This window comes from Chionomys nivalis, chromosome 8 (genome assembly GCF_950005125.1).
Source record: "Chionomys nivalis chromosome 8, mChiNiv1.1, whole genome shotgun sequence".
NCBI lineage: Eukaryota > Metazoa > Chordata > Mammalia > Rodentia > Cricetidae > Chionomys > Chionomys nivalis.
In genome coordinates, this window is record NC_080093.1 from 12,913,399 (window position 1) to 12,938,262 (window position 24,864).

At 38.3% G+C, this 24,864-nt stretch overlaps 2 protein-coding genes across 4 annotated transcripts in view; one reads left to right on the forward strand and one right to left on the reverse strand.

The window, feature by feature from the left end:
* Col17a1 (collagen type XVII alpha 1 chain) overlaps positions 1-1,381 on the forward strand; it is a 39,481-nt gene extending 38,100 nt beyond the window's left edge. For both annotated transcript variants that reach the window (XM_057777887.1, XM_057777888.1), the window contains 3 exons: positions 123-185; positions 310-390; positions 698-1,381. In XM_057777887.1, coding sequence (XP_057633870.1) covers positions 123-185; positions 310-390; positions 698-750 — 197 coding nt within the window. In that variant the 3' untranslated portion in view covers positions 751-1,381. The remainder of the gene's footprint in view (positions 1-122; positions 186-309; positions 391-697) is intronic.
* Positions 1,382-2,869: 1,488 nt separating this feature from the next.
* Positions 2,870-24,864, reverse strand: part of Slk (STE20 like kinase) — a 53,954-nt gene continuing 31,959 nt past the window's right edge. The window contains exons 12-19 of one of the 2 annotated variants that reach the window (XM_057777663.1): positions 21,154-21,333; positions 18,908-19,000; positions 12,562-12,691; positions 11,774-11,898; positions 11,135-11,323; positions 10,498-10,623; positions 9,552-9,665; positions 2,870-6,643 (exon numbers count right to left, since the gene is read on the reverse strand). In XM_057777663.1, the coding sequence (XP_057633646.1) occupies positions 6,497-6,643; positions 9,552-9,665; positions 10,498-10,623; positions 11,135-11,323; positions 11,774-11,898; positions 12,562-12,691; positions 18,908-19,000; positions 21,154-21,333 (1,104 nt within the window). In that variant the 3' untranslated portion in view covers positions 2,870-6,496. The remainder of the gene's footprint in view (positions 6,644-9,551; positions 9,666-10,497; positions 10,624-11,134; positions 11,324-11,773; positions 11,899-12,561; positions 12,692-18,907; positions 19,001-21,153; positions 21,334-24,864) is intronic. The other variant, XM_057777662.1, reaches the window with a different exon arrangement.

The window sequence follows — 24,864 nt, forward strand, 5'->3', positions numbered from 1 at the left end:
GCCAGCTCCACTTCCCTCTACATGCCCAGATTCCACTCTCTGTGTCGCTCTGAACAAACCGCTCGACCTCCCAAACCTCCGGCAACCTCTAGTCTAAAACCAGATTCTTTCCTTCCTTGCAGCTTATGGAGCTATTCCAGGCCCACCTGGGCAAAAGGGAGAGGCGGGCGCCCCAGGACCCAAAGGTAAGTGGCAATGGGAATCGTGTGTAATGACCACCTCTTACTGAAAAGTAGTAGCACCTTTGCTGGTACCACACTGTGCCACACCATACATGTCATACATGTTACATCTTCTCTGTGCTTCTAGGTGACAGGGGCCTTGCTGGACAACGAGGTCCTCCTGGGCCACCTGGCCCTCGAGGGCAAAAAGGAGAGAAAGGAGACAAGGGTAAGTCCGAATCTTGTGGCTTCTGAGGTTCTGGGGCTCAGCAGAGAAACAGTAATTTGCTTCCAAGCTAGTCTGAGAAATTCAAACAAAAACTTATGCATAAAAAGGTATTTAGCACAGATGAGGAGGAAGACCAGAGCTGCTGCAGAGTGAGAAAGAACCTGGCAACAAAATAGGGCAAATAACTTGAAAATAAGTTGTTTTACAAAGGATTAACTATTCAAGCCACTTTTAGCCATCATTGTTGGTATCACTGGTCCTCATAGGTCATGACATACTTAACTCCTACTCATCTTTGGACTTTCAGGCGACCAAGTCTACACTGGGAGGAGGAGGAGAAGTATTGCCGTCAAGCCATAAGTTGCACTTGGCAGAACCACCGAGTTCTTGGACCAGTTCTTGAAATATGCTCAGGTGTCTGTGTCCAAGTATCCCCTGTGGGTGAAAACTAGAACTGGTTCACATCTTGTTGAGACCAAGTCACCTAGCAACACTTGTTCTAGTTGGAACAAAATATATACATACAGAAAGTTCAACGACACACAGTTGGAAACAGCTTCATTGATTGGGTGGGCCTTCAGAATAGCTGCAAAATTTAATATGAGATTTAACCTCTCTGCTATATAGATCTGAGCTCCCTGGCTTCTTTAGCTCCCTGGCTTCTTAACTCAGGCCTAAACCTCAGAAGCCAGGTACATAAATGTTGGGTGGGGAGTCTTGGCGCTTTGCCTAAAAAATGAGCCCAGAAAAATGGAGAACGGGAATGGGGGCCTTGGCGGGGGTGACACTTGATGGTTTCTGGTCACTGTTCCAAGGCTGTGCTTCCAGTTCCTTCCCTGATCACTCTGCACTCTCCAGAAGTTCCCCTCCTTCGAGGATAGTTATCACAGCAGAGATGCCAACCACCTCCCACTGGAGCTATGGCCTGTGTTCCTGTGCATGCCGGAAGTCACGATATGACACCACACTAGACTACAGCGGACAGCACAGGAGGGGCAGCAGACAAGGAAAGGAAACATGGCCTCCATACCCCATTCTGCACATAGGAAAGGGCATGGGTGCAGCTGGTTTTTAAGCACTTTTCACTGTCTAAAAGTATTTGTATGTAAGCTGTAAGATGAAAAATAATTTCAATTGTAAAATTTTCAATTAAAGGTTTTTTTTCCTTTTTTAGTATGTTTACTATGAATCATGTGAAAAAGAAAGTTTAAAAAAAAAGAATTTGGGTTACCTGGGTCTGACTCTAATGCTGTTTATTACAAACATTAGCAGAGAAGACTGGTTACATTTTAGGCCCTGCCTTTTAACATTTTATCCCTGAGAGCTCTAAAGCAGAATTTTATCTGAAGCTACTAGCTCAACCTGGACACACCGGACAAAGAAGTTTGTTTTTTCTAAGTTCCTTGAAATAGAAACACTTACACAACAAATTAGCAAGTTTCTTTGCAATTAATGCATGACTGGAGGCCAAATATATAAACCACAAAAATGTCTACTAAGGAAAATGTGCACATATCAGAGACCCCAAAGAAATGCATGGTAAGATCAGAAGAGCCTGCACTTGGGCAACGGCCATTTGTTAATTTGTTACAAGCTGTGTCTCTCAATTGCTGGGTAGTCAAGCATGGGATTAACATAAATTCACTTCTGCATCTCTGTGTAGACCAGGCTGTCCTCAAACTCAGAGATCTGCCTGCCTCTGCCTCCTAAGTTCTGGGATGACTTTCCTTACTTTTCTATGCTCTCTCCTGAATATCTTACATATCCTAGAGAAAGGACACGATTTAGTTTCACTCCCACAAGCAGCTGCAGCAGCACCAATGCAAGCACATCATCAGAACATTGTGTGGTCTTCTGGCCTGGATGTTATAACCTGATGGCTACCCGTAAAAATCAACATGGGGATCTCTGCACATGAATTCATATAGCCTTCACAATTTCAGATAACTTGCTTTATCACCCACAGGGAACAATACCCACTGTGGATAACAATGATTGCAATGTATCTTTTAAAGAATTTATCAGTTTCATAATGAAAACCTTTTGAAACAGTACTTTTTACTTTGGGGCTCAAGTATTACATGTTAATGATTGCTACCGTGATTAATCAGACCTAGGAAATGTCCCCTTGTTATTAGACTTTACGAAGACACCCAAGTCTTCACAGAGTTCTGCACTCAGAAGAAATGGGAGGGAAGTCCCAACTGTGCAGCTTTCTTCAGACAAAACCCAGAGAGGATAGACACACACAAGCCACACTTCAGCTGGACAGCTGTGTATCTGAGCCTCTTTTGTTTCACTGGGAAAGGGGGGCAGTGGTTCAGGAATGAGCTCAGTAGTGCACAGCACTCTGAGATTAGAAAATGACATCACAGCCTCCCTCTAGCCAAGCTGCACACCTGCCAAGCAGGGTTGCCAATGTCCACTGAGTGGTGTTGAACAAATCAATTGACAATAACAAGAAGGCTTTTTAGCATATGATTTTTCATTGGATTTGAAACACTTGGTGAAACAAATACTCCATCCCAATAAGAGGAAATTAAAGCACACACACACTTTATGTGAACACAGACATTGGAAGTTCCTCCCAGAGGAGTCTGCATATTGGAAGGTACTTATCAGCAAGTCAAAAATTACATTTGTCAGGAGGGAGAGATTACCACAGATGACTAGGATCGATGATAAACACAGAATGTCAGAAGACTAAGAAAAGTGCAAGTTTAAAAAATGTAAGTAGGACCAAAAGGGCAGGGGGGACAGACCTGCAAAGTGTCTCAGCAGGACAATCTCATTCCTAAGATTTTCTTTTAATTTAAAAAAATGTTTCCCAAAATAGATTAAGAAATAACTTTATTGTTTGACAATCCCGTGATTGAAAAGGCATGTTTCTAATCCCAAGTATACAAGAAGCATAACGTGAAATGAAATTCTCTTCAAAAATTTAGCTTGTGAACTTATTACACTGCAAAGAATCAAATTTTTAAGCTGCAGCCAACATTTGAAACTGGTCAACTCTATTCCAAGCTTTGTAGCAGAAATTTTAAAGCATTATTAAAACTACGTCAGCCAAAGAACAGCAACAGCAGAGGCAATAACTGCTGCCTCTGACGTAAGAGAACACTGAAAATATCACCCGTGTCCTACAAGACCGTTCCCCGAAAGGACCAGAAGGCCATTAAAGCTGACACCTCTTCAGCTGCAGTTCCCGTGCCGGGCGGTCTGCAGTATCTCTAGCTATGAATTTGGCCAAGTTTGGCTTCTTAGAAGAGTCTCTGTCTTATAATTAGCACAGTGTGGAATGGGGAAAGTATGAGGGTACAGGGGACCTGGAAGAGCACAAAAAAAAGTTACTTCTGAGACGTGCTGATGCTCAAGAAATCAGAGAAGCCTCTACGGGGAAGGTCTCACGTGCCTGAGAGCGTGTGCTTGAGAAACACTGCTTAGAGGTAGCTCCGGTTCTGCTTCTTACTTAGTTACAATCTGCCATGTCCTGGCATGTGGGAAGGTTCCAATATTTTCAACAAAATAAAAGCACTCTAAATTTGCTCCTCACCCACAGAAAAGGGTAAGAAAGAGCTTACTGTGACTCCAACTAAAACAGCAGCTAATTCAGCGACCCACAGCCTGGGGGTCAACAGGTCTGCGGAAACCCTGCGCTTGAGCTCTAGGAGCTGGACCTGAAGAAGTGTGGTGGGTGGAGGTGTGGTGTGGCCAAAGCATGCAGGGAAAGGGGAGGTGACTGCATGGAGAATTTCCTTTATGCACTGAATGGGGCATTCTGCCACAGCAACCAAACAACTTCATCAGCAGATGGACTGACTGCACTCTCAGATTCAAAGAAGGCAATGCCCTTAGCCACTCCCCACCTATACTTCACCCAGCAAAGAATGATCACTGTTATCTACTGGCATATGGTCTTAAAGGAAGCACAAGTTTAGAAACAGCATGTTCTGTAACAAAACACTTTCTATATATAACCTGAAGTGTGGAGAGGAGTGTCCCCTCTACAAGTGTACCACAGGGCAGTCCCTGCACCCACAGGAATAAACTCAAGGAGGAGCGGGGAATCCAAAGAGCAGGCTTCAGGTAGACAACCCCTCCAGCCTGCATTCCAGATACAATGCTCTAAATGTCAAGCTGAATAGAAACAGAAAGGAAAGATACTCAGACTAAATCGTGTCTACAATTACCTAAATGATACTGAAAATAAAGCCCACTGACTGGAGTATTCATTTGTAAAAATCCAATAAGCTGAAAAATTCAAAGGAGAAAGTGGTGTATAAGAGCTTTCCTCCCCTCTCCCTCTTCAAATAAATCATTAAATACACTGGGCAACATAATTCTGTCTTTTATCATAACAATATAAACAATCTCCATCATCATCCTGAATATTACTTTATAAAGATATATTTAAAGGCTTTCAAACAGTTTTCAACCCAGCATCTGAAAATAAAGCATTAAGAATTCTGTATACAGTAACACATTCATGTGCTAAGTGTATGAATTTACAACCATACATTATAATATATACGTATATATATTTATATAAAAAACAAAATTGGCTGAAAGTTAAGGCTACCTACAAGGTTGTCCAAGAAAATTAAGCTTGTCAAAATAATTATAAAGTTAAAATTACACATGCATTTTTAAACCAGATAAAATCCAGCATCCAAAGTTTTCAAATAAACGTCAACAAAGTACTACAGACGTCTGCATTTCCTTAACATGAACTGGTGTTTCCACATTACACTGACAGTTCTACTTTTCCACCAACCTCAAAATATAACTAAAAACTGAAACGTTTACAGTTTGGTACCTAGCACTCTTAGAAGAGAACAGGTTGCCAATGGCAGGCAGCAAGCATCATTCACAAATGTGCTGTTTATAATACTGTTGACCTGACGCGGCTGAGATTCTGAGCTTCAGAAGGAACCAAAAGTGAACACTTCATTAATGAGCACATGTACCAGCAACCACATGATAAAGGTTTCAGGCTTTTCCGACTCAAAGAAATTAATTTAAACATGGAACAAAATAAAACCGAAATGCACTTGAATAACCTCATTCGAAACTTTACAATGTCACTTTGCATGTGTGTCTGATACTGAATGAAAATCCTTTGCGGACAACGCTTCTTCTAAGACTAGCTTCAGAACTGTAGCTGTGACTGCAGCTAGGGGCACAGAGGCCCTTAAGCATCACTCAGAAATAGAACTTCTGAGATGGAGGCTTCTGATGTGGGCGAGCTCAGTCTGTGATATGACAGTGTGGTGAGCTCTGTTAAGTTCAATCTGCACATTTTAAAGCTAGTTCATTCATCTTTCCATACTTTGTACAACCTTTGTTTTAGGATGAATATTAAATGGCAATATAAACACGTTTTTAAAACAGTAATGTCCACCAATGAGAAGGGTATTTTGTTCCTGCTGATCAAAACGAAAACCCCATTTTATATATGATTAAAATTTAGTGTTTTAGGCACTATCTTAATAAAATTAGCACCTCAATTATTGTTCCTGCCCACACAGGCTAATGTTTGTGACAAATTACTGAAATAACCTTTCTCTTTTAAAAGACTTTGATCCTGCTTAATGATAAAAAATATATCTATGTATTGAATCAATAAACATATTTCTGTAGCTCATGGCTTTTTAATAATAGTTGGTTTACCAAAAGAAAATCACTCCAATTCTACAGCATAATCTTAACTATAGAATTTAGCATCATTGAGAAATCAAGTAAAACAATATTTATTAATACTTACTGATGTAACAGGTTTGGTTTTTTTTTATCCCCCAAATAACTTTAAACATTTCTCTGGCAGTTTTTCAGTACTATGTCTAAAGAATACAATATTTAAGGTCAATATACAAAATCACCTTAGGGAATTACTGCAAGATGCCAACATGGCCTAGCATCTGTCTTAGTTCATTTGCCCTTCATCTTTGCTTAACAACAACAAAAAAAAAATCCAAGGAACCAATTTTCAAAACCACCGAGAAGATGGACAGGTGATTGTCTTTGTGAGTCACATGTGCTGTGGAAGATGAAGAGAACATAAGGATGCACTTAGAAGCCAAATCCAGACAGAGAATGCTTGCTGTCGCTATGACCCAGTGGAATGCAAGGTGGGAATAGGGTAGAATTTGGAGATACGGCTCTGTGCTGATGGATTAAGACATTCGGACTCCCCAGTCATTTTAAAAAACACTTCCTGCTCCTGCAGTTTCCTGGCAAACTCTTCTTCCAGTGTCTTAAAAAAGAAGAGATAAACAATTATGCACCGCTTTACACTGTACATGGAAATCAGGATTTACTCTGATAGCCAAGATTAAACCTACTAACCCCAAACATTTTATTCAATAGTTAAGACCACATACTTCCCACGGTCACAGGTTCTAGACTCAGTTCAGTTAGTCCTCTGCTATAGAAGAAGGGCACTGCCTAACTTATCTTGTTAGCATGCTATGTGAACATCAAACATAACAAGTGACAACTATTAGTAACTGTCACCTACTTTTTGTGTCAAGTTACTGACATAGTTTTTTTCTGCACTGAACTACAAGCCATATAAACCTCAGATCTAAACTATACTCATCTTATAGCCCTACAATACGCAGCAAAAATACTTGCTGTGGAATTCCCCTCTGTACACTATGAATATGTTTTATTACCATTGGTTAATAAAGAAGTTGCTTCAGCCTATGGCAGGGTAGAATAAAGCCAGGCAGAAAATCCAAACAGAGATATATGAAGAGAGTAGGCAGAGTCAAAGAGACACCATGTTAGTTGCTGAAGGACACAGATGCGAGCACCTTGCCCAGTAAGCCACAGCCTTGTGGTGATACAGAGATTAATAGAAATGGGTTAATGTAAGATATAAGAGTTGGCTAGAAATCCAACTAAGATATTGGCCAAACAGTGTTGTAATTAATATAGTTTCTGTGTGATTATTCAGGTCTGGGCGGCCGGGAAAGCAACGAGTAGTCTGAATTTATTGAAACCTAACCCTGATAGTTTCCTGAGGTTAATCTTTTGAGTGGTGATTAGGGTCACAAGACGGGAGCCCTCTAAATGGGACTACTATTCTTTTAAGGGACATGCAGAGAGTTCTTTCCTAAAGAAGGTGGTCCTCGCCAGAACCTGACCATGACAGAACTCTGGACATGGCCTCCTCAGGCCTCCATTTTATAATATTTTGTTTTAATGAACTGAATGGACAGGCATCAGCGATTATAGATAAGTCATTTAAAGTGCTATTGCTTAGGTTGAAACAAAGCACAAGACGGTTTCTCAGAAATAAAACATGAACTTAACCATGAAGCAGTGTCAGGAACTGACAGGCAAGACAGAGCAGGTAAAACTGACACAAAGAAGGAACAGTTACCCTACCCACACGGCAGCACATGAGAACGAAGTGTCTAGTGGGTGGGAAAGTCAGAAAGGCTACAGCCCATGTGTATCACTGTGAAGGCTTCAGAGTCAAATCGCAGGATTTATGTTATACTTGATGGAACTGAAACTTATCAACACCTCTATGACATCTTCAGATGTTCATGAGGATAACTGGCAACAGCCAGCAAGTAAGAATAAGGAGGGAACTAGGGTCAGTAGATACATGAGGACATGGTTGAGCAAGCTCGGCAATAGGAAAGAGAACACACTAAAAATGAGTCACAATTAATATCTGGTTGAATGCTGAGTGCCACAGATTAAGGTTCTAACCTGGATGTCAATTAAGAGAGAGGATGTGGGAACACGTCATGCTGGTGGGGCTACTGGAGAAAGGAAAGGTGACATCAATACTGAGTTCACTCTGAAGTCTGCTGAGCTGACGTTCTCCATCAGCTTCAACGGCTGTGCACTAGTCACTCAGAGCATTCCAAGAACTCCCCTAACACCAAGATACAGATCAGCGAACAAAGAGAGAAATTCCCTGCTTTCTAAGCAGTTTATATTCTCATGAAATAAGACAAGAAATATATCTGGTGATGAAGACTATAACAACGAAAAATAAAATAAGCCAGGATAAAGAATATTTGAGATGGGAATCAAGTGAAGAAACAAGGACCTCAGAGATACAACGACACTGGAAAAGAGGCCTAGATGAAATGAGGAAGACTAGAACACCTAGAAAATGAAATGAGTGAAAAGTTCAAACTGACAGTAAGGAAACCAATGAGCTGGATGTAATGGGCATGCCTGTAGTCTCAGTGCCCGGGAGCATAAGGCAGGAACACAGCAAGCTTGAAGCCAGCATGGGATACAAGCAAACCCTGATTCAGAATAGCAACAGTCATGGCACTAATGAACAGCCATGGCAACATAACCACCTATGGCCTCACGTGCCAAGACCCTGCTATATGAACATCACCTCTTTTAACTTGTTTTTTCTCCTTCTTTTTGAGACTGGGTTTCATGTAGCCCAGGCTAACCTCAAATTCATCATGTAACTGAGGAGGACCTTGGACTTAAGGCATGTACCACCATCACTGAGATGTACAGCAGGAAGAAAGCTCACAAAAAGAAATGTTGATGTCTTAAGGGTTAACAAAGGGAAGTGGACAATAGAGTAACAGCCAGAGATACAGTGGTTAATTCATGAAATCAGGCCAGCAGGGAAACTGGTTACAAACAAGAGAAATGGGAGAAAAGATGAAATAAGCCATTCCTATGCTTAATTCAAGAGTCATGTTACTGTAACTTCAGCTGCACCGGATAGACTCAGCCCTCACTGCACTCCTCCCTGACTACTCTGCAAGGGGAAAGAACTATTCATAATTTTCCACATGCAGTATTTTTGCTCATTCTACTTTCTCTGCTTGTCCTATTCCTTTCCAATCTACCCACCTGCCAGCAAGTTATTATTAATCATAGCCCACCCAGTTTTTACCTCTTTAGCCTCCTCACAGAGATTTTAGCCCTCCTTCTCCTGTGTGCTCATGCACTCTGCTCCCCTGCGTCATGCTCTAACCTATTCCCCAGCAAGGGTCCCCCCAACTCGCAATCACTTCTCACAGATACTGGACTTTGGGAATAGGGATATTGTCTTTTCATCTCCGTATCCATCAGGTCACTGCACCTGATACAAAGAAAGTACAGAACAGTAGGCAGGGAATGGGTGAACCACACACAGAGCTGTAGGACAGTTTTTAAGTCACCTTCTTCCTCGGTCTCAGTCTCTCTCTCCACTCCTTTAACTCTTGGCTGTGCTCCTCATCCAACTCCTTCAGTTTCTGAGTCTCATGTTCAACCAACAGGTGGCATTTTTCATTCTGAAAATAAAGTTGGTAATAAAGTTTTTTTCGGGTCAATGGAGCAATTTTTAACAGATATATGTTCCTCCAAAGTAGCAAATTATTGATTAGATACCATGCTGTTATGGAAGTTCAAATTCTCCTTTAAAAACTAAGTGCCAAGAGTTATGAAATCATCTGTTTTATAAGTGTATAAATACCTTCACTGTTTTTGAAACTTTTATATCTTCTTGCAAAAAAAAAAAAAAAACTAAACATCATATATAAAAAAAAAAAACTTAAGTAGAAATACATTGGGTTTTTGCTTTTCCAGTTGGTAAAAGATTTGGAATTAGTAAGTATTCTACTCCAGTAAATTAACCAAGTATACAGAACATCAAAGTTACCTCTGAAAGTGTAAACATTTCGGGCACTCACTAGATGGACTGTGCATTTCAAATGAATTCCAAGAACAGTCCTCTCTAAGGTCTAATTTCCTACTGAAAAAGTTTCCCAATGTTTACCTTTTTTTTCTCAAAACCAGAAAAAAAAAATCAGCCAAATTCTTTTAAATTAAAAAATAAATAAAGTCAGAATCTTAAACACACCATGATTTAATAATAAAAAGGATATTTGATGATGCTTTCTCAGGTTTTAATTTAGCTCATGCTTACATTCACCTTAATCACATGGAATAAAAACAAGGGTCCACGGCACTGCACGGCTTTCCCTTGAGCCCATGCAGCAGCCAGGTATTCAATGCTCTGTCCCTTTCCTACGCAGCAAATTCTTGTTGGTCTTATTTTCTCCACATCAGTGGAATAAGCTACCCGGCCACCATGCATTCCGTTGTCAGGCTCCAGAACCTAACCTGCAGCTGATGTAGTTCTCGGACATTGGCTTCACACTGCAACTGGAGATCCCGCATTTGGCTCTCATGTTTTTGATGCTGAGCCATTCTCTCATTTTTCTGCCTCTTTTCTTCTTGTGCAGCAAACTATAAATAAGAAAAACAAAAAATTAGATAGGAAGCAGGGTAATCTGTACATACTCTAGAGGTATCATTAATCGATTTAACAAAGCTTAAAAAACAGTAAACTAAAGCTGTAATCCTACACTGTAACTCAAACCTCTAAGACCTAGGTAAAGGGAGAGGAAATGACCTCTGGTCTAAGGCCTCCGTGCGCTAATGGCTTAATGATCTCCAGTGGCAGAAGATCATTTGCTGCCGCAGAAGTGCCACAGCCGGACATGGTTCCTACTTCAAAGATGTCCAAGTTATCTCACTCCCATGGTCTAAGATCTGTCAAGGGAGAGATGACTTTGCCCTCTATGGTCCCAAACAGGGAAGACTAAGTTGGTACATAACAAGTACCCTGCCCCATCTCAGAAAGTTAAAATAACAATCCCGAGGTGAGACTAAATGTTTAAACCCAATTATGAGGTACTTTTAAAGGTCATTCAACTTTGTTAAACCCTGAAAAAGAAGAGAATTATCTCTTAAGTACCTGTTTAATTTTTTCACGATCCTGATCTGGTGTGGCTGTTGAGTTAATTCTTAGACTTTTCTTAAACATGGCCATTCGTGTCTTGGCTTCACTTCGTTGAATCTTGGGCAGTCTCGCTCGTTCCTGAGTCTGTCTGTTTTTCAATTCCTCAATAAGCCGTTGATTATAACGTTGCATTTGTTCTGTTTCCTAAGAAGATTTAAACAGACTTGGACAGTTGCAGATACAACCTAACTCTCAGCACCCACAGACATGTTCCAAGATGGCATCTGTTACTGTTTCTCATAGGTACCCTCTAGCTGTACAATGAACAACAAAATATTAGGCAAAAATAATTTATAAGAAAAGTTATTAATGACAGCAGTGTTCAGGAAAGAAATGTTACTAAGATACTTGAATCACATTGGAACCAGAAAAACACAAGATGAATATGACAATTTATAAGGTCTTAAAAACACTGTAATTGATAGAAAAGTTTACAATCAACATAAAGATTATAATCAAGTACTCAAACTCAAAAAAATTTAAGGTAAAAAAAATAAAGCAAAGAATCTATTCTCTAAAAAATTAAGCTACAAAACTGAATAACTTTGTAAAGTAAAACGAACAAACAACTGAAGAAATTTCCCTTTCGTTCACCTTCTCATGGCGTTTAAGCAGCTGGTGTCTCTGCATGAAATACTGATCCTTAAGCTGCTGTTTAAGCAGCTGGTGCTTTTCCTGTAAGTGTCGCTCTTCAAGCTCCCAAATCGCAGCTTCTCGAGCTACAAGGAAGTGGTTTTCAAAATGTCACTTAGCTCTTTTAACTAATGTCCAATGCTCTTCATTTTAATGCTTACAGCAAAGCGTTTTATGTATTAATTTACACAAATAGATATTCTAAGGTATAAATAAAAGGTTACCAATGCAAAATAGCATTTATTATCATTTTTGTTTTAATGCCCTAAACTAAGAATGTCCTACCAGGAATGCCAAAATCCCACCTTAAAAAGAAAGAAATAAATTAATCTGTTAGGAGGAATAAGGGCTTAAAATCCCATCCTATCATCTTCTCACTATGTTATTATATTCAGATAGATTAAATATTTTAATTTTTAGGTAGGGTTATTTGTTTTTTTTTTTTTTAAGGGGGGGGGAGTTTTGTTTTTGAAGTGCTGAGAATTGAGCCAGGCCCCTATATCCGGGGCTCCATGTACACACTAAGTACATATTCTACCACTAAGCTGCGTCTCCAGTCCATGTTTAAGTGTACTTTTAGAGACACTTCTGCTATATCTCACAGTATTTCTCAACTTTAAAAAAGAGAACCTCTTATTTTATCTTTTCCTTGGCCACCCCAGCAAAGAAAAAGCACTCTGCAATGCACACCTCAGGCAATGTTTGAGGCATTTTTGTTATGTACACACACAGTGTGGACTCTCACATACCTCTCATGAGCTGTTGCTTGTTATTCAAGCACTCTCTCTCGATATTAGCCAACTCTGCCTTCTGTTGTTGGATGATCTTTTTCAGAGAGCCATCTAATTCTTGTTGCTGCTTCTGAACAAATTCTTGTTCCTAACAGACACAGTTAACCATCTGTTAATACATATCTACTAAATTAAATATTCAGTTATCTAGTGCTTATGTATTAGTGGTTAGTGAAGCTTCTTCCTCTCTGCAGGGGAAGAGTGATGGAGACTGAACCAGGGCCTTGTACCTGCAGGACAAGTACTCTAGCACTGAACTGCATCTCTGGTACTTATGAAGATTGCTAAGTGAAGTTTATAAAGCTGGTGTGGTTTTAAAAAAATCACTAAAATTATATTGTACAGATACAGCACAAATGTACTGGTCACCCAAATCTAGAAATGTGTTAGAATGTACAACATCTATTCACTATTAAGAATGATACACATAAAAAGTACACATCCATTCACAATTAAAATGTCCTTTTTCATTAACAGCTTTGGAAAAATAACAAATTATAACTTCTGAAGCTGACCATTTGTTCCACTATGGTATAACTAAAACAAAAGTAAATAAGAACTTCCTTTTAAGAATAGAGGCAACTAAAAAAAAAGAGATCATCACAATGTTTAACCCTAATTTTCTAAGAAACAGACAGGTAGAAAGACTTTGCCTGAACTAACAGTGGAGGACAGTGCTCATCGTCTATAGCATGTGCCTAAAAAACACCAGTCTGGAGACGTAGTGAGAAACAATGCACGGCTAGAGAGATTTAAGTTAGGGCTGGGAAAGTGACACTATGAATCTACACACAAAATTCATACAATGAAGGCATTCTATCAACACATTTGAGACTCACTAATTCACTTAATAAATATTTGTTGAATGCCTACCATTTGCCAAATTTGTGCTTTTAAAAAGGAACAAATTATATTAAATTAAAAATGTATGCATCTCTATCCCCCTTTGGCAGTAACAGAAGAAAGTGTTTAGTTCAAAGGATATACAAATAAAAACTTTAGGTTTACATTTTAGGGCTGAAACAACACTTAACCTACAGTCCTTTTCTCTTATGATCCAGTGGACAGTCAAGTCCGAGCTCTATTTCAAAACTGTTCCTTGGGATTTGAACAGAGTCAGACAAGATCTGGACCACTTCCAGCCTGGTCCTTAGTGCACACAGGCCAAGAAAGCTCCTCTAAGAGTTGACCTATGGCAGTGCCTCTGGAGTTGGTCATTTCAGGCTGTTGTGAGGGAGTAATGTGGAGCTGCAAATGTTACCATCATTTCATCTGCATAATCATGTATGTTTTACTATAAATCCAAATACACAGAGCAGAAAGAAAGGCCAGTGAACAGTCACTATAAAATACAGCTAGTAGTAGGCAGTAGTAGCATACACATTTAATCCCAGTAACTGGGAGGCAGAGGCAGGGAGATCTCGGTGGGTTTGGGGACAGCCTGGTCTACAGAATGAATTCCAGGACAGCCAGGGTTGCTATACATAGAAACCATATCTCAAAAACAAACCAACAAAAACCTACTTATTTATTCATCTAGAATAAAGAAGTCTTTTATATTTTACTCAAGAGATGCAAAATCTCCATGCCACCTTTTAAGCAGTTAAATAAGGCGACATACACTCCTCTTTTTCCTACAGCAAATATTTGTAATAAAAATATTGTTCCTTTTAACCTCAGATACAAAGTTTCTATTTGAAACGTTGTTCAATAAATGTTTAACCTGGAGATACAGTTAAGAGTTTCTTGTGGTTAACAATTTTATCATTGGGTTACATCATAGATTTTTAAAATATCTGTGCAAACAGCTTAACTAGTATATATGTCGACTTTATATTTAGACTCAGAAGTCAAATATCAATAGTATAAACTCAAGTCAATAAATATGTGAAACAAAAAAAGGTAAATAGAAGCTATGCCACTAAGTACATATGATTTCTGTCCATGCCATCTGTGGGTATGTCACTGTCCTTAAGATCTGGATTACACAAGGTGGGAGTTCAGTTCAAAGAGAAGTTTCTTGAGGTACTCAGTACATGCCGGGACTGCTAGATACAGTGCCACTAAAATCAATAAAAACAGCCCCAGAAGACAAACTAGGCATCGACAAATCAGAGTCAGTAGGCAGTGATAGACTAGTGTGGGAATGCTTCCTGACAGGAGCTAGCAAGGAACACGGTTGCCACACAGCTGAACAAGCAAGCAGAGTTTAAATGACTATATAATTGGTGGGCACCACACAAATAGTTTATATTAAAGTTAAATTAATATATATTAATTACCTGAAAAAGACTCTTATACACAAATTAGTATACTTTTTTACTTCAAATGAATGTGATTTTAATATTATTGCCCATTCATTAAATTTCTCAACTTCAAAAGGCAAATACAATATGTTCACAATGGAATTTGTTAGTAGAAATTGCTCTTAGGAACAGAAACTAAGAGAAATTTCACGTTCTAAAAAGTCTGCATGGATTACATTCTGCCTTTAAAAAACCTATGTGCTTATCAGAAGACGTCACAAAAATGAACAACGAAAGAACCCAAACTAAGAAAGCCAAAAGTCATTTTTAAAAATGGCCTCATACTCTATGAAGTCAATGACCTTTAAAAGTACAAATTCAAATTCTGGTAAGTAATTTTATCATATCAGTTAACTAACTGTAAGTATTAAAACTGCAGATTTGCATTCAAAAAACTATCAGAAAAGGTTATGACAAGTTGAACTATTTGTATGAAAATTGATCACTTACTCAACAGATTTATTCAACAATGGTAATGATCAGAAAAGATTATAAATCATAATTTCTTGTTTAAAAAAAGTATCTGCCAATTGCTTTTTAAATCTAATTTGGAAATGTGGGAACCAGAAATGGCTGAAATCAAGTAGTTTATATCAAATATCACAAACAAAAATTACCATGTTATATTGGCTAGCTGTTTCTATGGGAACTGTGAGAAGGAATACAGTTTGGAATTTCAGACATAATTTCAAACTACAATGGAAATAACAACACCTCAATATTTACTACTGACAATTTAAATAAACGGGGACAAATTAAACCAAAGTAAAATCACTACTTTTACCATGGCTTTTCTGACCATATCCATAATTAAGACATCTAAAATTATATGTAATCAAAATGTCACTTCACACACAGGTAAAAATCTAATCACAGCATTCAATTTCTCACATGTGCAAAGTTTATAAAACTCTACCAGGAAGATATTTTACTTTTCTTAAAAATCATGAAAATTTCAAGTTAAAAATCTATGGTGGGGAGGCAGAAAAATAGAGCCTTCCACTACAAGTGTTCTGCTTCCAGCTCTTCTGCTGATGCCACAGAGACCACGGGTCTGGAGCAGATCACAAGCCTCCTGTGCCCACATACTGCATCTGGAGAAAGAATATACTCCATCCCTATGTGAGGATGGTGCCAGTGAGAACCAGATGTAAAAACTCTGAAGAACACTGTTAATACTAAGTTTGTGCCAAACTATTATTACTGTTATTATTGGCATCAGCTCTCAATATTCTATAATTGAGTCAATGAAGTTAACAATGAAAGGCACATGTGAGTCAAAGAAGGCACAAGTAAAACAGAAGGCACCTCCCACAGCACGCGGACTTACGTCCTGCATTTGGGCGTTGAACACTGCACAAGATGACAACTGAAAAGACTGAATCATGACCTGAGCAACACCCTGTGGATCAGAATACAATGCACCTCCCAGGTGAGAAAAGAGACATCTGATGACTTTGTGTAAATGGAAACAATAACTGCACAAGGTCAAGTCAAGTAACAGAGGGACCTATTGCCCATCTGCAGAACAAAAGGTGAGAATTAGGTCAGTGATTTCCAAATTCTAATGTGTTACTTACTTCTAAATCAGTGGAACTCCTTTTTAAAAGCCTATCCATGATGGATGGATGGAAGGATGGATGGATGAACGGAGGGACAGATGATAGATAGACAGACAGATTTTAGACTACAAGGAGACTTGAGTGGGTACAACACCTGCTTAAGCCCCACGTGTTTGGAAAGAGGAAAGACTCTCAAAAAATGCTGCCCTCTAACAAACCACGGACAAATGACATATGAAAGAAACAAAGGGAGGGAAGGAGAGAGGAAAAAAGGGAAGAAAAAGAGAGGAGGGCAAAGGTGGAACAGGAGGAAAAGAAAAAGTCCTCTTTTCCGCACAGAAGTAACACCTCCAGCCCCATAGCCCTTGCCTGGAATAAGAGCTCCTAGGGAGACAGTCTGAAAGCCTGAGGACTAGGTGTCAAATATGTACAAGCTCCATGGCTACACAGTCTAAGACAAACTGTAAAATTATCAAATTTTAGCAAATTTATCAAAGGAATAAATACTTTTGAAGTGTGACATCTAAATTTACAAAAAGAATTTACCAGTAATTTTAACTTTTATGGGAAAACAAAAAACTCCTCCAAATTACATGGAGTCATTTTTTAAAAAAAAAAAGTAAACTAAATTTATAGTATAGGATCACTCAATTCATTCAACAATAAATTCTTATTCTCAACTCTTATGTTTAATATACTTTTGAAACTAAAAACCATCTGTTACAGTCCTTAAGGTAAAACTATATTGCTATTACTTAGTATCTAGTTTGAAATCTAAACTAACCAAAAGCAAAGGTGGAGCCGGGAAAGACTCCCTTTCACTTGTTCACAATGAACGGTAGGCCAGATGACGAGCACCCAGACCAGGCAGAGTGAGCAGTCTTGACACGAGGCAGCATGGTATGCTGTCTGGCAATCCAGTATTTGAATGTGAAGCTGAAACTGTCTGGGCAACAATTCTGATTTTACATTTCCCTTTCTGTGCTTGTTCCCACACTGCTAAGACAGGGGTGATGCTCAGTGTGAGGCTGAGCTGTGATATGTGGAGCATCAGAAAAAGAGATAGCCACACAGCAAATGCTCTGTCACCATGTCTTCAACTAGTCATTCCCACACCAGGACAAGACACAATGTCTCAGTGCCTTACAGCAAGAAAAATACTAATTTTATTCAATTAAACTGGAATGAATTAAAACTGGAAATTCTAGATCAGTTTCCTTCTTTTTCATAGTACTAAAATGTTATCAGCTCTGAAATAACAATAGGCAAACAGTTTTAAAATATATTTACTGCACGCGTGCACATACACACAAACACACACACACACTTCAATTGCAGTAAATGCCATGGTCCCTAATGGATTTTTGTTACTTCTGTTTCTTTTCAGAGCCTATAAGCCTAAAAGTTTAGGAATCATTTTTTGTTATTACATAAAAATCACATTAAAAGGATAATACATTGCAGTAACTGGAAAATTCTGTTAAAATATTCATTTATCTAGTTAATTCATTCTTCTTGTAAAAATATTCTGTTCATTTAGCTGTTGGATTCTAAATAAAAAAATGAATATATGAAAAATTTGTCTTTGAAGTTGATTATGTTTTTGATCTTAAAAGTAATTAAATGATGCCAGATGGTAGTGGCACGCCTTTAATCCCAGCATGTGGGAGATAAAGACAGGCAGATCTCTGTGAGTTCGAGACCAGCCTGATCTACAGCGCAAGTTCCAGGACAAGCTCCAAAGCTACACAGAGAAACCTTGTCCCAAAAAACCTAAAAACAGTAATTAAAAGTATGATCTACCATTGAATAATAAAATTTACCATTTTTATTCTAAATGGTTTCTTAATAGGCATTCTTTATCTAAGCACAAACTTATATATCTATCCCCAACTCTGCCCTAAAGGTCTTCCAGCAAGCATTGGCACCATTTCTTAAAAACATGGGCTTCCAAGTCAGGCGGTAGTGGTGGTGCATGCCTTTAATCCCAGCACTCAGGAAGCAGAGACAGGAGGATCTCTGTGAGTTCAAGGCTAGTCTGGTCTACAGAAAGAGTTCCAGGACAAGCTCTAAAGCTACACAGAGAAACCCGGTCTTGGAAAAAAAAAAAAAAGACAAAAACCAAAAACATAGCCTTCCATCATGATAAAAATCAGATAACAGTAGCCATTATATTAAGACGTTTGTTTCTTTTATCTGGAATCAACTTTCTAAACATTTCATCTACTTTCATTATTAGCAATTTAAACATCATCAAGTATAAATACAACATTATTTAAAAACAAAACAAAACAAAGATCCTGGGTATCTATAGATGGGGAAAAGTTTAACATTAAATAATAATTACAATTATAATCTCCTCTTTCAACCATGGCTTCCTGAGCCAAGAGAAAAGTCAGCTTTCTGGTTTTAGTAGCATTACGCTGCTGCTGTTACCTGAGCATGCTGGCTTTGTGCAAGCTCCTCTTTCCTGCGTTTCATAAACTCTTTTCTCAGCTCTTTGGGTGCTTTCTCCACTTCATTCATAACCTAAGTGTATGAGCATGCAGGAGGTGGGGAAATAATACTTTCTCCACAGAAAGCATATGCATATGTGAGCAGAAAGCTACAAGTCAAAATTAAAGTTGTTAAGATTCCTTTCAACATGCATTAGCACAAGCGTGGATAAAGAGAGAGCAAGCAGAAAGGGAAACACAGCATGCAAAGGCTCACTCATTGCTTGACTATCCCCACGTACCAATCAGTGAAGGAATGCTCAGAGCATTCAACTGCCTTCTTGAGGGGTCAAAAATTACAAACATACCTATCGATAGTCTTTGAAATGCTAAACACATAAAAAGCTAACTCCATTTATAAAGTGCAAACTTTACAACTGACTTGACGACACCAAAGGAACAGTTCCAGATGAGTCACTTCATGACAACAGAGGAGGAAAGGGAAGGGAAGTGGGACTTCAAATGGGCAAGAGAAAAATAAATAAACACTAAACTTTTTTCATAAAGCATGCCATTTTATATATGGTGTGATAAAAACGAATATAGCTGATGACCTACTATAGGATTGGGTAATATTCTCTTTGGTGAAAATTGAAGCCAAGCTGGACAACTTTCAAATCAGTAATCTAAGCACTCTTTAAAATTTAGTAAACTATGATTTCTTACATTAAACAAAGTATGTTTTTAAATGAAGTATATCTTTAAATTCCTTTTTTTTTTAAACCAAAAGTCTAAATATGACCTTCACCCACCAAAAGATCTATAGTCCAGATCTGAAAAACAAGCATGTGTATACAAGTAAAAGCACCAAAAGAGCCCGGATTCCAAATCACCACATGCCACTGGCACCCAAGAAAGAGACTGATTTTGATTTAACAGTGTCCTTAGTTCCCATCAGTAACTCCTCATGAAACCAAATCACCAGTAAAAGCAAGAAACTCCCCCAAATGCAAGAAGTTTAGCAGTAAGGAAAAAATACACAATAAGATTATTCAATACAAACACATCATGATCTCAAACGTAACTAGATAAAATTCAAAACAGTAACTACAGACTTATTCATCTAGAATTAAATCTTTTAATTTAATCTAATACAAAGATTAGTTTCTCAACAATCAGAATTTTTTAAAAAATTGACAAAGATCTTTATCATAGTATATGAAGCAACTCTATAAAAGACATAACAACAATAAAAACAACCCTCTAGAAATGGTGGCTATAGGAAATAAAGCTAGCTGCACACCAGTATGCACATCTGACCTAAGGAAAACATCAAGTACTTGCTATTATTGTTTAGTCCTACTTGAACACATCCTTAAGATTCAATAATATGATGTTCTGTTTTCTTCCTAATTAAATACTAAACTCAAATGCTAAAATAATGGTAACTGAAATATGTAACAAAAGTGAAACTACATTTCCCAATCTGGCTGAGATATTTTCTTCCAATCCTAATAGAACTGATCATAATTATTTTTCCCCTGGGGTTGTTTATTTATTTTCTGAAAATGTAACTCCTTCTCCTGCACTGAAGATAAGAACAAGTTGTAAATTATCACTGAGAATTGCTTGGATGTATTTTATTTTACGCTAGGTACAAAAAGACAACATATGGGAAGCCTCTTTATGAGATGATGACAATCAGCTCTATAGCAACATGGAAGCAGCGCAGAAAAGCCAAACCTTTTTATAATCACATGGTTTGTGCTATTTTGCATATCAAGCTATTCAATTCCTGCTTGGCAAAATGTCTAAGAAAACGAATAAATCTAATTGAGAAAAATTCAAACATCAAGTAATTCATAAATGATAATTCTTGTTGCTACTAGTAAATACCAATGATGTTAAGTTCTCTTGAAAAAATACTTCTAAATAAAGCCCTAAATAGTTCATTAATAAGAAGTAAATGGCAGAATGAAATACAGCTTGGATTTTATTTGAAGATTTGGCTCAAAGTTAAGGGAGACAGGCCACTGAAACCTCTTTTATTCCCTGTTTTCTTGGCAGTAAAATGAGGATAATATCTGAAGTCATTAACTGCCAGCCTATCACTGTTTGGAATAAAGAACAAAGGCATGAATGAATGAGTGCTATTCAGTTACTAGCTATTATTCCTGATTCCTCAGACAGTCTTCAATTTGTATTTTAAAAACATCTGTGATAATTAACAACCGTAGCTACATTTACCTCCTTCTTGCGGTTTCTTAGCATATTCTGGAATTTGGACAGCTCCTTCTCTTGCTCTCCTTTGATTCGTTTGGCTTCATCTCTCAAGCGGTTTGTATGCTCTTGTTCTAATCGTTCAATTGTCTGTTTCTGCTGCTTCTCTAGATTCTCAATTTCTTGGTCATATTGTCGCTTCTTACTCTGTAAAACAATGCAGTCTATTACTATGCTAATTCATCAAATAGTCAAGTAATTATGTAATTCTGAATACAGAAATACATATTATAAAGTATGAAAGGAAGAAAAGAAAGAGGTTAGAGCTAGGTATAACAACAGCACATGCCTATAATTCTACCACCTGAGAAATGAAGGTTGGAATGTATAGAGGGAGACTATAAGGGAGACACTGTCTCAAAACAACAACAACAAACCCTTAAAAATAAAAGAATTTGAAAAGGGAAACATTTCAGATAAATCTATGGAAAGCAAAGACACAATTTCTAAAATTCTGGAAAACAGAATGAAAAGAATGCAAAAGCAGTCAGTGAGAGCATCCCTCTCGGTTTCCTTGGGAACCTGTGGTAGTGACTGAACACAAAATCAACAACGCCACACAATGCATACAACAGTCCTCAACACTTGCATTACAAAACTGCAAAGGATTATAATTTAAACTTCAATATTATTTTAAATTATCCTTTTTTTCTAACATACTTTAAGCTAGATATTCAACTTAAATTTTGTAATACATTCCTAAATTCCCTTCCCAACAGTGGACATAAGTGAAAACTGAAGGCCTCAGACTTAACCGCAAAAGCCAGTGAAGAAAGTAACCTGTGAAAAGCCGCCAACAAGTTCTAACATTCAGTCAGGTGATGTGGGATTCCCCTCTGTATGCTGTGAATACTATTAGTTAATAAAGAAACTGCCTTGGGCCTGCGCAAGGAATAGAGGTAGGTGGGGAAAACTAAACTGAAAGGAGGTGGAATAAAAGAGAGAAGCCAAGGCGCTGCCACCGGAGACAGATGCGCTGAAACTTTGCTGGTAAGCCATGACCTCGTGGTAATGCAGAAATTAATGGAGATGGGTTAAATTAAGATGTAAGAGCCAATAAGAAGCTAGAGCTAATGGGCCAAGCAATGATTTAAATAATATAGTTTCTGTGTGATTATCTTGGGGCTGAGCAGCTGAGAACAAAATAAGCAGCCTCCTCCAACAGTCAGGCTTGGAAACAACTGTTCTAGATGACCTGGAAACTTCAGAATCTAGATAACACAGGCAGTGTGTTCTCGAGAAAGGGTGTGGGGAAGGACTTTCTGAGAAGGACCCCATTTGCCCACAAATTAAGGCCAACAATTGACTAGTGGGATTTCATAAAACTAAAAAGCCTCTGAACAGCTAAAGAAACAATCAACCAGCTGAAGAAGCAGCCCACGGAATGGGAAGAATCCTTGCCAGTTCTAACTTTGACAGAGGATTAATATACAGAATATATAAAGAACTCAAAAGAAAAGAGTTAAAATAACAAACAACCCATTCAAATGAGAGCCTGAGACCAGAGTTCTCAAAAAAAAAAAAAAATAGCTAAAATATTTCAAAAAATGTTCATCAGCCCTAGCAATTAAGAGAATGCAACTCAAAACAATTTTGAGATATTTCATCTTACCCCAATCAGAATGGAAAAGACCAATGGAATAACTGGCAACAAATGCTGGAAGGAATGCGAAGGAAAAGGAAACCCTCATTCACTGTGGATGGGACTGCAAACTACTGCAGCTACTATGGAAATAAGTGTGGAGAATCCTCAAAAAGCTACAATAATCACCCAGAGGACTCAGCTCCACCACTCCACTTGATAGATCCTACCCAGATACTTGCTCAGCCACGTTCATTGCTGCTCTACTCACAACTGCTAGGAATGGAACCATCCTAAATGTCCTTCAGCTGAGAAATGAATAATGAAAATGTGGTACATATACACTATAGAATACTATACAGCTATAAAGAAAAGTGAAATCATAGAATTTGCAGGAAAATGGATGGAAATAGAAAATACTGTATGAGTGAGTTAACCCAGTCCCAGAAAAAGAAACACAAAATGTTTTTTTTTTCTTTTCTTTTCTGTTTCATTATGGCTTTTAACTTCAAATCTTCAGATTTGAGTGAAGCCAGGAAAGTATTAAGGGACCATGGGAAAAGGAAAGATGTTACAGAGAGAAGAATAGCAGTGCAAATGTAATTGGAATGGGAAATGGGAGAAATGGGGCTGAGGAAGGATTGGGAGGTGGGAGAAAGGTCAACACAGAAGAGGGAGGATAACAGTAAGAATGTCTCAAAAAGCTGTAAGAAATCATTATTACCTATTTACCTAAAATTACACATATAATACATCTAAACCTATGTATATACATATACATATATAGTCTAAAAGAAATTTTCCCACGTGGGTTGACAAAGTTTGCTGCAAAAGTAACAGACAATCTAGCAAAAACCCCCAATACCAGGTCTCAGAAACCCCCTGATAAGCTGTTGGTAAAGGGAGGCCAAGAGACTCCCAAAACATTATAGGTTATTGCTGTTGCCTTTGGTTACCTCTAGAGACTGAAGATGAGCTCCTGCTGTTGAAGACCAAGAAAATCCAAGCTGGATCTAACTAAAAGCCTCCTCCCTAAGAGACTAACTTTCATAGTACCAGAAGGGTCCATGCAAGCTTATTCCCTGTCCTATCAAGCTATGACACCTATGAACCACAACAACCAGCATGGCAAAATAACCACAGTGGCACTCATATTTTGGTGGTAAACAACAACTCTATAATTGGATTTAAGACTCACTCAACAAGAGAAAAACCATGCCTAATTCTAGAAACTTGGACAACCTACCTAGTCATGGATCTTGGAGGACCTATAACCACCACTTTACAAACATAATTCCAGGTTACACACTAAATATTTATATTTATACCTACATGTAACTTTAGCTCTCACCCCTCAGCAACAACAAACACACAAACAAAAATCTCTTTGCAACAGATGGAGACCACTACAAAAAATAAACAATTAATTAAAACGCAGAGAATAAGGAATCATGTGATCCCAGCCCCAAGTGAGACATCTATAACACAACTCCTCCACCTAAGGCTCAGAGAACACTGCAGAAGAGGGGCAGAAAGATGGTAAAATCCAGAGGACTAAGATGTCTTCTGTGAGACTGAGTCTTGCAGAAATGTTGGGAAAACTACACCCACAAAGTCTCAACAATACAGTTGCCGGGCTGGAGAGATGGCTCAGGGGTTAAGAGCACTGACTGCTCTTCCAGAGGTCCTGAGTTCATTTCCCAGCAGCCACATGGTGGCTCACAGCCATCTGTAATGAGGTCTGGTGTCCTCTTCTGGCCTGCAGGCATACATGCAGGCAGAACACCGTATACATAATAAATAAATAAATAAATAAATAAATAAATAAATAAATAAGCAATACAGTTGCCAAAACAATTCCTGAAGGACCACAACATCAATAGATAATGCTAACACGGAAGGGAAAATCTCATAGGGCCCCAACCCTAAACAAAGAACTACAGGCAATGAAGAAATGCTGAGAGTGGGAGAAACAGTCTTTCCCAGGGATAAGCCCTCCAATTAGTTATCTACAAAAATAGTTAGACCTGAAATCATATACATATAAGCAACATTATACAAACTGAACATGCTGTATTTATATATTTAGGAATACA